The 15,719-nt window shown below is 44.6% G+C and overlaps 1 protein-coding gene across 2 annotated transcripts in view; it reads right to left on the bottom strand.

The window, feature by feature from the left end:
- NOL4 (nucleolar protein 4) overlaps positions 1-15,719 on the bottom strand; it is a 207,321-nt gene that overhangs the window by 119,406 nt on the left and 72,196 nt on the right. For both annotated transcript variants that reach the window (XM_084848084.1, XM_084848085.1), the window contains exons 3-4: positions 7,200-7,311; positions 5,782-5,894 (exon numbers count right to left, since the gene is read on the bottom strand). In XM_084848084.1, coding sequence (XP_084704210.1) covers positions 5,782-5,894; positions 7,200-7,311 — 225 coding nt within the window. The remainder of the gene's footprint in view (positions 1-5,781; positions 5,895-7,199; positions 7,312-15,719) is intronic.

Here is a 15,719-nt window from a genome sequence, read left to right as displayed (position 1 = left end):
AGCAGGGTCAGCCCCGATCAGTAGTTGGATGGGCCACCGCCTGGGAATCAGGCTTCCTGCAATGAGCAGGGGGTTGTTCTATCCCTTCAAATGAGACTACGTTTTACCCCCTCGGCTTTTTTTTTTAAATTAAGGTGTTATCTTCAAAGAATTGTGGCTTCTCCACGATTTTTTTTCCTAATTCAGGCATGATCATCGAAGATTCGAATCTTCAAAGATTCAAAAATTCAAAGATTTGAAGCTTCAGATCTTCAAATTTTTGAATCTTCAAAGATCATGCCTGAATTGGGGGGGGGGGTCGCGGAGAAGCCACGATTCTTTGAAGATAACACCTTAATTTTTTTTTTAAGCTGAAAGGGGTAAAACTTAGTCTCATTTGAAGGGATAGAACAACCCCCTGCTCAATGCAGGAAGCCTGATTCCCAGGCAGTTGCCCATCCAACATTGACTGCTGAGGAAGCTATGTGATCAGTAGCCGGAAGATGACATGGGGCCATCGAGAGCTGTGATTGGACAGGAGGGAAATACAAACACCACCATATATGGACAGGCAGGGGAGGGGACTACGACCAGATACAGTAGTGAAGGCAGAAAATCAGAGCACATTAAGGGGAAATAATGGGATATCAGGGTATTGAAAGCGGGAACACGGAAGCGGGAAATTCCAGTTCTAATTCAAGGTGGGTACTGCGTAGTATGAAAGATGGGTGGTGAAACCTCATTGGAAGCTAAAAAACCTGTAAGTGTAGATCAGCCCTTAGTGATCTCTTCTCTAAGGGCATTTCCACACCAGCCTAAAATCCTGCATTTAAAATGGGGCTTTCTGCTTCCATTTTAAATGCAGGATCACAACTGACTCCCTTTACACATGCTCCCATTCTCCTCTCCCCTTCCACCCCTTCTCCCTGTATCTGAGTCTTCCATTATCTTTCATGATCTTGCACCTCTTCTTCCCACTTTAACTCTTTTGACAGAGGAAACTGAAGTGGAACACAATGGGGTAATTTGATAGCTCACTATCTACGATCTATTTAAAAATGGAACAAAGGGCATTTGGTGCAGGAGATGCCTTGGAGGGTCACGGCATCATGTAAAGAGCCTGCAAATGTCCATGAAGGAGCAATCTCAATCACAGGATAAATGCTCCGTGTGATGAAGCCCTAAGACAGGAGCATGTCTAGGGGTTTGTACAGATATTAGCTTTCTGCACTCATAATCATGCAATAGGCCCGGAAATGTGGGAAAGTGTAACCCTGCCCCCACTAGTTCAGATAGTTCTCACAAGCAGAGAAGTAGACATAGCAGGCAGGGGCTACTTTTGGCTGCTAGGCTTCTGTTTGGCAGCCAGAAGTGGGAAAATACATTCATCACTAAGCAAGCTGATGAAAAATAATTTAAAAGCTCTGCAGTCCCCATCCAATGTTTATAGTGCCATTTCTATGCCTGGGAACTGATCCCAATTCTTCATAGAGCCTTCCCCCCACCTGGCTGTGGTCATACATACATTCAAAAGGATCATCTGACCTTCCAGGATGTGGAATAGGTAAAGATATTAATGGTATAAAGGAATTGTTAGTCCTGGATAAACCTCTGTCTGTGATGAGAATCTGGGATGTTAAAAAGCAGGCCTGGCATCAGTACTTGGCACCAGTAGCCAGGTCCCAATACTCTGGGACAGCCTAGAAGTGCTGATGCCTCCCTGATCATCCCCGTGCCAGTAGGGAATTGCCAAAAAAGAGGAAATGCATCACCAAAAGAGAGAACAAAAGAGGACACCGATTTGGATAAAATTGGTATATGCTCATTTTTATATTTATACGTGCCCATTTAGAAATAATTATTAGAATGTAAATAGAAATACAGTACATCTCATCATAGTGCAGAAGATGGTGACCAGGTGACCTGTGTGCCTGCCTACCCAGTCTGCTGCCCAGGTGCTAATTGTTGATGGGTAACAGTTCTTACAGCTCATTATCTTTAAACTGGAATTGGACAGGACAGCCCTTTGAACAGAGGATGGTCCCTTGGCAGCCCTTCAAATAGAGGACAGTCCTTTGTAAAAGAGGACACCTGGCCACCCTATGTGCCAGGCAGCTGGTTCTCAGGGATGCCATTTTGTCTTTATCACAAAAATTAAATTTGGGGGAAATTTAAAATGGCGGATCACCCTGCTGCCTGCCATTCTTGGTAGGTAAGCCCATGATGGGAGTCCCATTCATGTAAGAGAGGGCCCACCAGAGGACTATTTGCTAGGGAGCCCTTCAAACCTGGAGCTAGTCCTGATAAGAATGGATGTGTACTTCTAAAGATACCACTGCTAAAATGCCCTCTGCTCAATCACATTACTCCTGCTCTGCACTGAGTAAGATCAAAAGCTCTGAGACAAATATCCTGCTGGATACTGCTGTCCAGTCAGCTGTATTCTGCTCAGAGTCACATTTCTCTGACCCTGTCCCTTTCCCCACCAGCAGTATTCATTTGTTAAATGAGTCTTTTTGCAAGAGGACATGGGGGGGGGGATCTACATGGCAACAGAATCAGATGTGCTTCCTAGTTACATCCGGATTTTCCTGAAATCGCTTTGGTCCATCAGCAGCACACGAAGCAAGAAAACAGTACACATCACCTAAAAATCTGCTTTTCCAGTCACACAGGACTTTAAACTTTGGGGTTGGGTGGGCAAAGTCGGGGAAGAGAGCTGAATGTCATCAGTCCCAGAGGTGCCACTCTCCAATGAGAGAGGCTTGTTTCCCGCCCCTGTCCAGGTTCCCCCCTACTATTGCACTCTTATGAACTGAAAAGCAACTAAAACACAATTCTGAAGGCTAGAGAAACAGCACTGTACTGCTTTTATGAATGAGAAAGGCAGGCTAGATACTCTGACCAGCAAAAGCAATAAATGCACAATTTTAAAGGGTAGAAACAGCGCTCTAGCACTTTTATGAATGAGAAAGGCGGAGTAGATACTCTAAATGGCAAAAACAAGTACTGTGCGATTCTGAAGGGGAGAAACTGTGTTGCAACCAAGACAGAAAGGCGCCTTTAAAAAAAGAAAAGGAGATGGAGAGAGTGTGTATTTTGGTGAGTTTGTTGTTGCTTTGAGAAGGGTGGAGGGAAGAAGAGCTGAGGGCATTGGTGTAACAGGAGCAGGAAGAATGGAAGAAGCAGGGCAGCAGCAGCTGAGGGGAGAAGAGTCTGGAGTAGGTGGTTCTCCTCAGGCCCCCCAAGGGGTTACCCAAGTTCATTCCAAGCAGGTGGATTTAGGTGGGGAGTTACTTAATGCTTGACCACCAGTTCTGGGGGTGGGGGGAATCCCACTTCCTAAGTCTATTAAAGGAAGTGCCAATGTCTCTCTCCCCCTGCCACCTCCCCACCATCTCTCATGCTGCCAATCTCAATCTCTCCCCGCTCCCTCTTTTTTCCCCTTTTCCTAACCAGACAGGGGGAGGGTTTCTGGCTCCTAGCCAGCCCAAGAGCTTTTATGAATGAGAAAGGCAGGATAGATACTCTACCTGGCAAATTCAAGTATAGCCCGATTCTGAAGGGGAGAAACAGCGCTATAGTGCTTTTATGGATGGGAAAGGTAGGCTATTTACTCTGACTGGCGACAGTAGTGCTACTGGGGAAAAAGAGTGAATGGGGAGGAGGGGAAGGGGCAGCCCCACCCCTTGTCCAGGTCATGGCCACGTCGCAGAGGCACACTCAGGATTTACTGCGGGGGGGACAGGGCATACTGCAGCAGAACCACCTGGGTAAGTAAGTAAGAAATTTACTTTCTTTAAGTAAAGTAGGCCGCTTTAAGTAAGAAATACGGAGTAAAAGGACTTTCTGAAAATGTAGATTTTCAGGAGGGAAGCTGCTGGTTGGCTGAAGACTGGCAACAATGACATGTGTTACAAAGAACCTCAAATTGCTCTCCCTCTGCATTAAATTGCTTGTGCAGATTGGCTCAGGGACAAAGCCAGTAGGAATGTACAAGTGTACAATAATGTACAATAATATAAGGTACTTCATTATATTATTAATAAATATTATATTGTTTATTATATTATTAATAAATATTTATTATTTATTAATAAATAAATAAATATTGCCCTGTTCACCTAGCCCTGAACCTCAGCAGGCTAGTGCTATAGTGGAAACCTATAATACATTAATAGCAAACTCATTCTCAGAGTGGGGATCCTTATGTAGCCAAAATGACATCACACACACACACACACACACACACACACACACGGAAGGTGTCAGCAGGCTCATGGGAAACCCAAGGTTTGCAAAAGTATTAAAAAACCCACCTTTTGGGGAAAAGGAGGCTATGACCCACACCAGCTCAACATGGATGGTGTATGCTCATTTCCTGAGTGATTGTTGAGGAGGAGGGACGGAAAACCAGGGGATGGGGATGTAACGGAGTGCCCTGGAAGAGGGCACAGCTGACTGGCTAGCTGACTAGAACCCTGAACAGGAGCACTCTAGACTGCAATGTTTTGTTACAGGTATCACTTGTTGTCCTATCACAACGACTGCTGAGGTTCAAGGCTAAATGAGCAGGAAGTTGCTCATCTAGCCCCAAACTTGAGCAGTTGCGGGGGGATGGCAAGTGTTTTAAATTTTTGCCTTTTTTCCTTATGCTGTTTTGGGAGATCTTTTGTTTTCAGGAAGAGCTGGGTGGCACCCATCCCCTGACCCTATTTCTTTCCCTCCACAATTCTAGGATACTTGAAGCAGTGGGGGACTATGATCCCTTTGCAGTTGAAAGAGTCCTTGGGGAGGATTAATTAGGATCAGTGCTTTCCCATTTCTAATAAATCCCTCCCCCTCCAGACTTTTTGGCTTCAAAGGGTCAGAGTTCTTAAATGCTGATGGCATCTCAGACTGGCTGAAATGGAGAATTATGTTCAAGGGTGCACATTCCTCAACCTTAATGTACCCCCTTACAAGCTATTAAGGGCTTGAACAGACCAATTGCCTCCCCCCGTGCCATACACCCATTTCCCTTTTATTACCCTCCCAACTGACACACAACAGGTTCAGTCATCAATGAGCCATTTTGGACATTTTCTTTTCTTTTACATTTTATGCATACGTGGAGAGTCTCTCCAGTATGCAGATGCCCCTACTTTGTCTTTGGGTGGCCTTGTTTCACTGCCCTACTTATAGGCATGGAACCACCAAATGTACCATTATTTGCAATAATATAAAAGTAATAATGATTCTCTGGACACCACTTTTCCAGGGTCTTTTCCCTGGAAAAGACCCTGGACACCACCGCTTACAACTCCCAGCATCCCTCACCCTTGCCTATGCTGGCTAGGGTTGATGGGAGTTGCAGTCCAACACAACTGGAGGGCTACAAGTTGCCCACCCCTGCACTAAATTAGTACTTTCAGAAAGTCAAGATGCAGTTAACACAGTTAGGGATCACTTGTCTGTTGTGTTTAAACTTCTTTATGTTTTCTTTCAAGTGACAGCAATCAAGAAAATAATCCAGAAGAATGTTTTTTCACACTACTTTTCCCCATCTATCCCATTATTCAAATATTGGATAGTGCTACAAGATGTTCAAGGTGATCTGAATATGTGATATACCCTGTGTGGAATCATAACTATAAATAGCAGGTTTTTTTCCCTTCAAAACTCTGATTAAGTGCATGTTTCTATATCCCCTGTGGTTTAAAAAAAACTACTCTTAATACTAGATCCCTGATGTAGTAAGATAAGTGTGGATGAATGTAGTCCACTGCTATTGTTACTGTGAACCAATCTTAGGATTTTTACCTCATCTTGTTGGGAATTTAATAGCTGCAGCTTCATGTGCTTCATGTAGGCCATTGTGATTGGCATGTTGTAATCAATCATGCTGGTCACCAAAGTTGGAGGCTTTCCATTATCTGCAAGAATAAAAATTATGTATGTATGGTTTAATACATTACAGAGTTTTCTACAGGCAAATTAATTGCAAATAGATTTAACACTTTACTTCCCACTTTGGGAATGAACTGCTGCTTAGCAGCCTCCATGAGGCTTAAATGGCATCCCTTCCAAAAATTCTACATAACAGTGTTTGGGTAGATGTTTTCAATTATTTATTATATTTATATTTAATCTTTCTTCCATGATAAAAAAAACAAGGCAGGATACACAGGGTTTCCAGGCAGTTTTCTATTCAGGTACTAACCAACTCAGACCTGCTTAACATCAGCAAGGTTGCTGCATTATCTCCCTCAGGTTATATGCTGGAATTATGGTCTGGGACAGTTTAACTGTTATGCTAACAGGGGCGTCCCTGGAACCACAGGATTGTGCGTGTGTCCCCTCCTCTCCCCCATGAGGCCATAGGCACTTATGACTTATGGAGGGGATCAGGGGAATTTCTCCCCATCCCAACCACCATGGGAAGCTCTGTGGTGGCTCCTATTCTGAGGTCTCAACAGCAACTTTGGCAGAGGGTCAGGGTTGGGGAAAAGAGGGTGGGATGGTGGGCAGAGAGGGAAAGAGAAGGAGAGACATAGATCCACTAGATCCATGAGCCTCACTATCGCCCATCCTGCCCATCAAGAAATAAGGAAGTTAGATGGGCCAAAACAATTGTTTTGGGAGTATTATTCTTGGCCTCAAAACCACATTCAGCATAGGGCTTCTGTGTACTTCAAACTAGTCTAATTATTATTTTTGGCATTTTAAGTTGCTCCATCATGCTATACTGATAGAACAGGGCTGGGCAACCTGTGTCCCTCTAGATGTTTTGGCCTACAGTTACTCACCACTGGCTATGTTGGCTCGGACTGATGCGAGTTGTAGGCCAAAACATCTGGAGGGCTACAAGTTGTCCACCCCTGTGATAGAAGGTACTTGCATCTCTTGAGAAAAACATTCTGTGTTTCTATATATTAAAATGTCACCATTCATGTAGGCTACTGCCACCTTAAAGTGGGCACATAAAATGGAAAAAGAAAAGAAAAACATGTTTCCCTTAGGTGAAATTACCTTTTCAGGAGGAACATGGGTATTTCATATAATCCTTTCAGAGAACGCAGGAGACCCACTATATTCTGGCTTGCATTAATGAGATGATATGACTTGTTGAACCATTCTAGTGTACAAAATTTTTATGAGTCTTCACTTAAACCAAGAAAATATAAATGGATATTATGAATAAAATTACTTTACATCCCACTATTTGACACTAAAGCTACCTTTATGATCTGCTCCATCTGGGTTTAAATGCATTCTTTTCTGGCACTCTGAGCAGCTCATTAGAAATCGTGTCACCGCTTCTCTTGGTAGAAAGGCATAGGTCTCTGAAATCTGAAATGAATAACAAAATATAGGCGTCATTATACAAGCTGATTGAACATGATTTAACAGAACTGATCATTATATTTCTGAATAAGGAATATATCATAATTCCTGGAAGGACAATGAAAGCATGCACCAAATACAACACAGAATTTCAAGGAGCAGCAATTTCATCTGTCTGCTTATCAAATAAGGGCATGATGTTTATAAAGCAGCCTTTCAAAAGGGCTTAGTTTTTGTTTATGACAACTAAGATGCTTTTCAGCAAGAAAATAATAAGTACTCAAGTGAGTGTTTCAGAACGTACTTTCCCATATGTTCCGAGTGTCCTTGTTTCCCTGTTTTTCTGGTACCTGCCCCTGGAAAATCACTGTCCTTATTTTGTTCCTAGTTTGTTAAATGCCTTGTTAAACATTTTGTGAGAATGATTTGCTAGTAGTGTCATCCTCCAGAGTTCAGCTTTCTGCCCTGGTTCTCTACAAGTTAAATTTCTGAGTGGGTGGGTGGATGCATCCGTTTACATGCATATGAACACTGGGGTGGCATCATACAGTGCACAGGAGTAGATTTTGAACTGTTGATAACATTGAATGACAATTATATTTTTATTGTATACAAGTGGGAACTGCAACAAAGTGTTGCAGTATGGAGTGCTCTTGGGCAGGATTCCAGCCACCCAGCCATGCCCTCTCCCAAGACACTCCATTCCATTCCTTCTCCCCATCCCCCAGTTTTCACAACTTCACAGGGCAACTAGCCAGTCAGCCAGCATCCTGTGGCCACTGAGCATGCTCAGTCCTCATTGAACTCTTCTGGTCCCCCTCCCCACTTTAGGGTTTTCTTTCTAAAGATTTGTTTGCACTTCTGCAAACCTTGGTTTTTCCCAAGCCTACTGATACCTCCGTTTTGTTTATGGATGGTTCCATTTTGGCTACATAAGGATCCACACTTGGAGAATGAGTTTAATATTAGTATATGGGATCTGTAACAAAAGGACCCCTCACCACCTGGCTTTTAAGCCAGCAAGGTAGGCTACTGCAGAGTAAATGAATGCAGCACACAGCTAGTTGAGCAGAACATTCCATCAGGGCTGCTGCAAGCTGTCCCACTGCCTGAGGTGGGAGAGCACACATGCACCAGACCTGCCCTAGACCTGCATCTCCCCCTATTGTCGCCACATCCAAAGTGTCTCCCCCATCCAGCCACCTGTGCCAATTGCTTCCACTGCCTATCCACCCAGGGACACCCCTCCCACAATGCCTGGCTCTGAGTAACTGCTGTCAAAGCCAGGCGTTTGGGCATGGCCAGCTTACTATGAGAGAATCCTCATGAGCAAGCCAGAAGGCAAGCAGCAGCTCTGGAGAGTCCCGACAGCTCTTCTCTCCCACTCTGGCAAATGCTACAGCAGGAGAGCAGCTGGCAGAGATCTTCAGAGCACCTACCTGCAGCACTCATCCACCTGGCAGAATCCACCCGCCTCTCAGCACCTGCAGGGGGGCCCTCCTGGTGAGCGGGGGGAAACAAAATTTGCTGCTCCTCCCACTCTGCCACCTGAGGTGGGGGATTCACTCTGCCTCATAGGAAGGCCAGCCCTGCTTTCCACAGTTGGTAAAGGTGGAAGACATGGGGCTTGCAAAGTGATCCCTGGTAGGAGCATGTCCCTTTAATAGGTTGAAGGGCATGCTTTCTCCTATGCAACAGGAGTGTTACATAAAATCAATTCCATTCCCTCCATATGTAGTCTACAGTGCCAGTCCGAAACTGGAGGTTGTTAGCATTCACCAAGGAATGTTGACAATCTAACCCATCATTCTTGAAGCTGTTGTGGACAGAAAGAGGGGAGATAGCAACCCGGCACCCATCCATCATGCCTGGACTCCACTCAAGCAAAGGACCCCCTTTCCCCAGCAACCAATTGTTGCATGCCGCAGCCAGAAGGAGGGGAGTCAGCAGGCAGGCACCCACCCATCCATCCTGCCTCTGACACAGCTTCACACTCTGTTTGCAACAAGGAACAATTTCACCGGATGCTGCCATGTTGCTGCCAGCCAGATTAAACCAGTGGATCTTTAAAATAAAGATTGAAAATAGCCTTGTACATTCTTTAGCAACACTTTAATATATTCAGAATTTAGCTGTGTTGAAATAAATGGAGCATACCTATGGATTCATTAGCAGGCTGGATTTTGGGGGGAATGCCTCATTTATTTTAATCAAACATTCCTGTTGGATTCTCCATCCTCTCTAGCAGGATTATGATCTTGCATTGGGAAACAAGGGAGTTAAGGCTCCGAGTGAGTATGCATCTTGTCTAATTCACTGGAGCGTGATTTTACATTTTAGATACCCACATCAAATTTTCCTACATGGCCGAACATTTTCACTTGATTCTCTGAATATGATACACATATACAGAGGGGTTTTTTTCTGGATATTGCTGTCCTTGGCTAACTACCCTTTCTATAACTGAGCATATTAGGTCATTACAGAAGCAGCCAGCAGAATGGCAGAGTCCCTTCAGGAGGACCCTCCAGCCATAACCTGCTTTATTTCGATTGACCTAACAATCCCAGGATCATTCTGCTACCCTCTGCTATGGATACATAACAAGAGCCGAAGTGACAGTTCTCCACCCACACACAACACAGCAGGTAGTGTTGTACTACAGGTGAACACAGGACGTGCTGGATGCATTTTGCTTGCAGTGTTAGTCACCAGATAAGACAGTGGTGAGAGGGAAATGGGAGTTGAGGCATGTTGTGCTTTTCCTTTCTAAAGCAGGATCCTTCCCTGAATTCATCCTGCATTCCACATCTGTAGTAAGCACAGCAGGTTTCCTTCCTGTCCTCAACTTCTGTCCAGAATTTCCGCAACTACAACAGGTTCATTTGGGCTTTGTTGTAAACTGCACTAATATACTTCCAAACAAAGCTTTTTGTAGTCCATGACAAAGGCAGAAAAGTGGGCTAGGTTGCAGGCGCTGCACTATTGTTATTATAGTACTGATGTCCAAAAGCAGTGGCAGGCAATCTGCTGTCCTCCAGATGTTTTGGACTACAACTCCCATATTCCCAGCCAACCTGGCCAATGGTCAGGGATTATGGGAGTTGTGGCACAAAACACCGGGGTGGGGGAGGATACCAGGTGGCCTACCCCTATCCTAGAGAGAATATATTTTTGTTATGGTCCTCATGCATATTGCACATATAATGGGTAATTATACTGAAAAATGTATTCTCTATGAACAGCAGCAGCTGAGAAATATTTGCAAGACGGAGGAGTTTTGATGGCTTTGAAAATCCATTAAATGTATAGAACACTTTAAATGTGTATTGGCCTTCTGCTTCTAAAGATGTTTTCATCTAATGCTGGCCTTTCGGGGTTTTCAGAATCTACTGAAAACATAGCTTTTCCAACAGGCATTCCCAGGAAGGTAATCTTGACCTCTGTATGAAGATTTGTTTTTGTACATCGCTTAGAAATTTATTTAATGTAAATGTCATCGCTATTGTTAAATAAATAAATAAATAAAGCCACTTGTTGTTGTTCTTGTAGTTTTTGTAGTTTGGGAGTTCACTTTGCATTTGTCATATTCTTTGCCTTAACTTTCAGTTGATTAATGTTGTTTTTTATATATATCTTGTAAGCAGCACTGAATAAAAATGATATCAGAAAGGCAGAGCATGAACTGGAAAGAAAGAAACTAGACTAGACTGCTGCTAATTCCCATAGTCACACCCACTACGGCCTCCACACATCTCTCTTGCTTCTATTTATTTATTCATTCATTCATTCATTCATTCATTTCATTTCTATACTGCCCAATAGCCAAAGCTCTCTGGGCGGTTCACAAAAATTAAAACCAAATGGCACACAATAAAACAATTTAAAATATATAGAACATTAAAACCACAATATAACAATACAACCACAATAAAACCTAGCAGCAGTGTAGGAATTTAAAATACAGATTTAAAACTGCAAAGCTAAAAGTCTAGAAAGCTAAAATGCTAAAATGCCTGGGAAAATAAAAAGGTGCCAAAAGGAATACAATGTAGGTGCCAGGCAAACCTCACTAGAGAGCTCATTCCACAGCCAGGGTGCCACAGCAGAAAAAGCCCTCCTCCTAGTAGCCACCCACCTCACTTCCTTTGGCAGGGGCTCACGGAGAAGGGCCGCTGAGGATGATCTTAAGGTCCGGGCAGGCACATATGGGAGGAGGTGATCCTTCAGATAACCTGGCCCAAACCATTAAGGGCTTTAAATGTTAATACCAGCACTTTGACCCCTTCATGGATCACTGCCTTGTTGTGGCGAAGGGGCTTGCATAACTCAGTGAAGCCATAAGCTATGCCATGCAGGGCCACTCAAGATGGACAGGTCATGGCAGAGAGTTCTGACAAAATGTGGTCCACTGGAGAAGGAAATGGCAACCCACTCCAGCATTCTTGCCAAGAAAACCCCATGGAATGTATCACAAGGCTAAAAGAGATGATGCCGGAAGATGAGACCCTCAGGTCGGAAGGTGTCCAATATACTACTGGGGAAGAGCAGAGGGTATTTCCAAGTAGCGCCAGAAAGAGTGAAGTGGCTGGGCCAAAGCTGAAAGGACACCCAGCTGTGGATGTGTCTGGTGGTGAAAAGAAAGTCCGATGCTGTAAAGAACAATATTGTTTAGGAACCTGGAATGTCAGATCAATGAATCAAGGTAAGCTGGAGGTGGTCAAACATGAGATGGCAAGATTGAACATCGACATCTTGGGAATCAGCGAACTCAAATGGACAAGCATGGGCGAATTTAATTCAGGTGACCATCGTATCTACTACCGTGGGCAAGAATCCCTTAGAAGAAATGGAGTAGCACTCATAGTCAATAAAAGGGTGTGAAGAGCAGTACTGGGGTGCAATCTCAAAAACGATAGAACGATCTCAGTACGAATCCAAGGCAAACCATTCAACATCACAGTAATTCAAGTCTATGCCCCAACCACTGAGGCCGAAGAAGCTGAGGTTGATCGGTTCTATGAAGACCTACAACACCTTCTAGAACTAACACCAAAAAAAGATGTCCTCTTCATCATGGGGGATTAGAATGCTAAAGTAGGAAGTCAAGAAATCACCAGGATAACAGGCAAGCATGGCCTTGGTGTACAAAATGAAGCAGGACAAAGCTAATAGAGTTTTGTCAAGAGAACACACTGATCATAGCAAACACTCTTTTCCAACAGTACAAGAGGCGACTCTACACATGGATATCACCAGATGGTCAATATTGAAATCAGATTGATTATGTCCTTTGCAGCCAAAGATGGAGAAGCTCTATCTCTAGTCAGTAAAAACAAGACCTGGAGCTGACTGTGGCTCAGATCACAAGCTTCTTGTTGCAAAATTTCAGCTTAAATTGAAGAACGTAGGGAAAACCACTAAACCATTCAGGTATGACCTAAATCATATCCCTTATGAATATACAGTGGAGGTGAGGAATAGATTTAAGGGATTAGACCTGATAGACAGAGTACCTGAGGAACTATGGACGGAGGTCCGTAACATTGTTCAGGAGGTAGCAACTCAATCCATCCCCAAGAAAAAGAAATGCAAGAAAGCAAAATGGCTGTCTGAGAAGGCTTTACAAGTAGCTGAGGAAAGAAGGGAAGTGAAAAGCAAGGGAGAAAGGGGAACATATATCCAACTGAATGCAGAGGTCCAGAGAATAGCAAGGAGAGACAAGAAGGCCTTCTTAAATGAACAATGAAAAGAAATCAAGGAGAACAACAGAATGGAAAAGACTAGAGATCTTTTCAAGAAAATCGGAGATCTCAAGGGAACATTTTGTGCAAAGATGGGCATGATAAAGGACAAAGAAGGCAGGGACCTAACAGAAGCAGATGAGATTAAGAAGAGGTGGAAAGAATACACAGAAGAACTATGCAGGAAAGATCTGAATGTCCCTGATAGCCATGATAGTGCGGTCACTGAACTTGAGCCGGACATCCTAGAGAGTGAAGTCAAGTGGGCCTTAAGAAGCATTACTAACAACAAAGCTAGTGGAGATGACAGTATTCCAGCTGAGCTATTTAATATCCTAAAAGATGATGCTGTTAAAGTGCTGCACTTAATATGCAAACAAATTTGGAACACTCAACAGTGGCCACAAGACTGGAAAAGGTCAGTTTACATTCCAATTCCAAAGAAGGGCAATGCCAAAGAGTGTTCAAACTACCATACAATTGCGCTCATTTCACATGCCAGCAAGGTTATGCTCAAAATCCAACAAGCTAGGCTTCTGCAGTATGTGAACTACGGATGTCAGAGAATTCCGCCACGGATCTCGGTGAGGCCAAATGCCAGTGCATTCGGCCCCCCAAACTCCATGGTGGAATGGCCTGCCCCCCCCCCGCGGATCCCCCCTGGGATGAGACTTACCTGGGGCGGATCTTCCAGGCAGCAGCGGCTCCGGCAGCAGCTCCAGCGGTGGCAGCTGCGGGGGCTGGTCTTCCGACCGGCTGCCACCACCGCCATTTCCAGGCTTGTTAAAAAAAAAAAAAAAAAAGACGTGATAGGCTACGTAAATCTTTACGTAGCCTATCATGGCTGGGTGGGTTAAACAAATAAAACATGATGTGATAGGCTACGTAAATCTTTACGTAGCCTATCATGGCTGGGTGGATTAAAAAAAAAAAAAACGCGTACGCAAATGGCGGCGGTTTTTTTTTTTTTTCCCCAGAGCCCTCCGTGGCCAGTAAGAACCGGACATGGAACAACCGATTGGTTCCAAATTGGGAAAGGAGTACGACAAGGCTGTATATTGTCACCCTGCTTATTTAACTTATATGCAGAGTACATCATGAGAAATGCCGGGTTGGATGAATCACAGGTCAGAATTAAGATTGCCGGGAGAATTATCAACAACCTCAGATACGTAGGCAATACCTCAGATATGCAGACGATACCACCCTAATGGCAGAAAGCAAAGAGGATCTAAAGAGCCTTTTGTTGAGGGTGAAAGTGGAGAGTGCAAAAGCTGGTTTGAAACTCAACATTAAAAAAAACTAAGATCATGGCATCTGGCCCCATCACTTCCTGGCATATAGAAGGGGAAGAAATGGAAGCAGTGACAGATTTTATTTTCTTGGGCTCCAAGATCACCACAGACAGTGACTGTAGCCATGACATTAAAAGACGCTTGCTCCTTGGGAGGAAAGCTATGGCAAACCTAGACAGCATAATCAGAAGCAGACACATCACCTTGCCAACAAAGGTCCGCATAATCAATGCTATGGTTTTCCCAGTAGTAATGTATGGCTGTGAGAGCTGGACTATAAGGAAGGCTGAGCACCGAAGAATTGATGCTTTCGAACTGTGGTGCTGGAGAAGACTCTTACGAGTCCCCTGGACTGCAAGGAGGTCAAATCAGTCCATCCTAAAGGAAATCAACCCTGAGTGCTCATTGGAAGGACAGATACTGAAGCTGAAGCTCAAATATTTTGGCCATCTAATGCGAAGAGAAAACTCCCTGGAAAAGACCCTGATGCTGGGAAAGATTGAAGGCAAAAGGAGAAGGGGATGGCAGAGGATGAGATGGCTAGATAGCATCACCGATGCAATGAATATGAACTTGAGCACACTCCAGGAGACAGCGGAGGACAGGAAGGCCTGGCATGCTATGGTCCATGGGGTCACGAAGAGTCGGACACGATTTAACGACTGAACAACAACCAGCACTTTGAATCGGGCCCGGAAATTGACTGGCAGCCAGTGCAGCTGGAAAAGTACTGGCATAATATGAGCTCGCAGGCCAGTCCCTGTTAACAATCTTGCTGCCCTATTTTGGACCAGCTGAAATTTCTGGACCATTTTCAAAGGCAGCCCCACATTAGGGATGGCGGAGAATTTCTCCCCGAAACTTCGGGGGGCCGAGCGCCAACGTGTTTGGCCCCCCGAACAAGTTTCGGGGAGAAATCCTCCGCCCCCCCGCCCCCCGCCCCCTGCCCGGGACGGGACTTACCTTCGCCGAATGTCCCTCCCGGCAGCGGGTCCGGCCGGCGGTTCGTCGGGTGTTCGAGCGGGGCGGGAGCGGCAGCCGGTCTTTCGACCAGCTGCTGCCGCCGCCATTGCAATAAAAGGAAAAAAAAAAAAACGTCCCCTGATAGGCTACGTGACGATTCACGTAGCCTATCACGGCTAGATTTGCAAAGTCAGCCGTGATAGGTTACGTCAATCGTCATGTAGCCTATCACAGGTGACTTTAAAAAAAAAAAAAAAAAGTGTGTACGGATAATGGCGGCCCCCATAGGGAGCCGCCATTCCCGTTCCTTATTTGGTCGCCGTAGTCTACGTAAACATTTACGTAGACTACAGCGACTAAATAGGGAACGTGAATGGCGGCTCCCTATGGGGGCCGCCATTAGCGTAGGCGC

This window comes from Heloderma suspectum, chromosome 4 (genome assembly GCF_057233095.1).
Source record: "Heloderma suspectum isolate Gila_16-S chromosome 4, 16-S_ref, whole genome shotgun sequence".
In the NCBI taxonomy this organism is placed as follows: Eukaryota; Metazoa; Chordata; class Lepidosauria; order Squamata; family Helodermatidae; genus Heloderma; species Heloderma suspectum.
The sequence above is the reverse complement of the archived record's forward strand: the minus strand, read 5'-3'. Positions and strand labels throughout refer to the sequence as shown.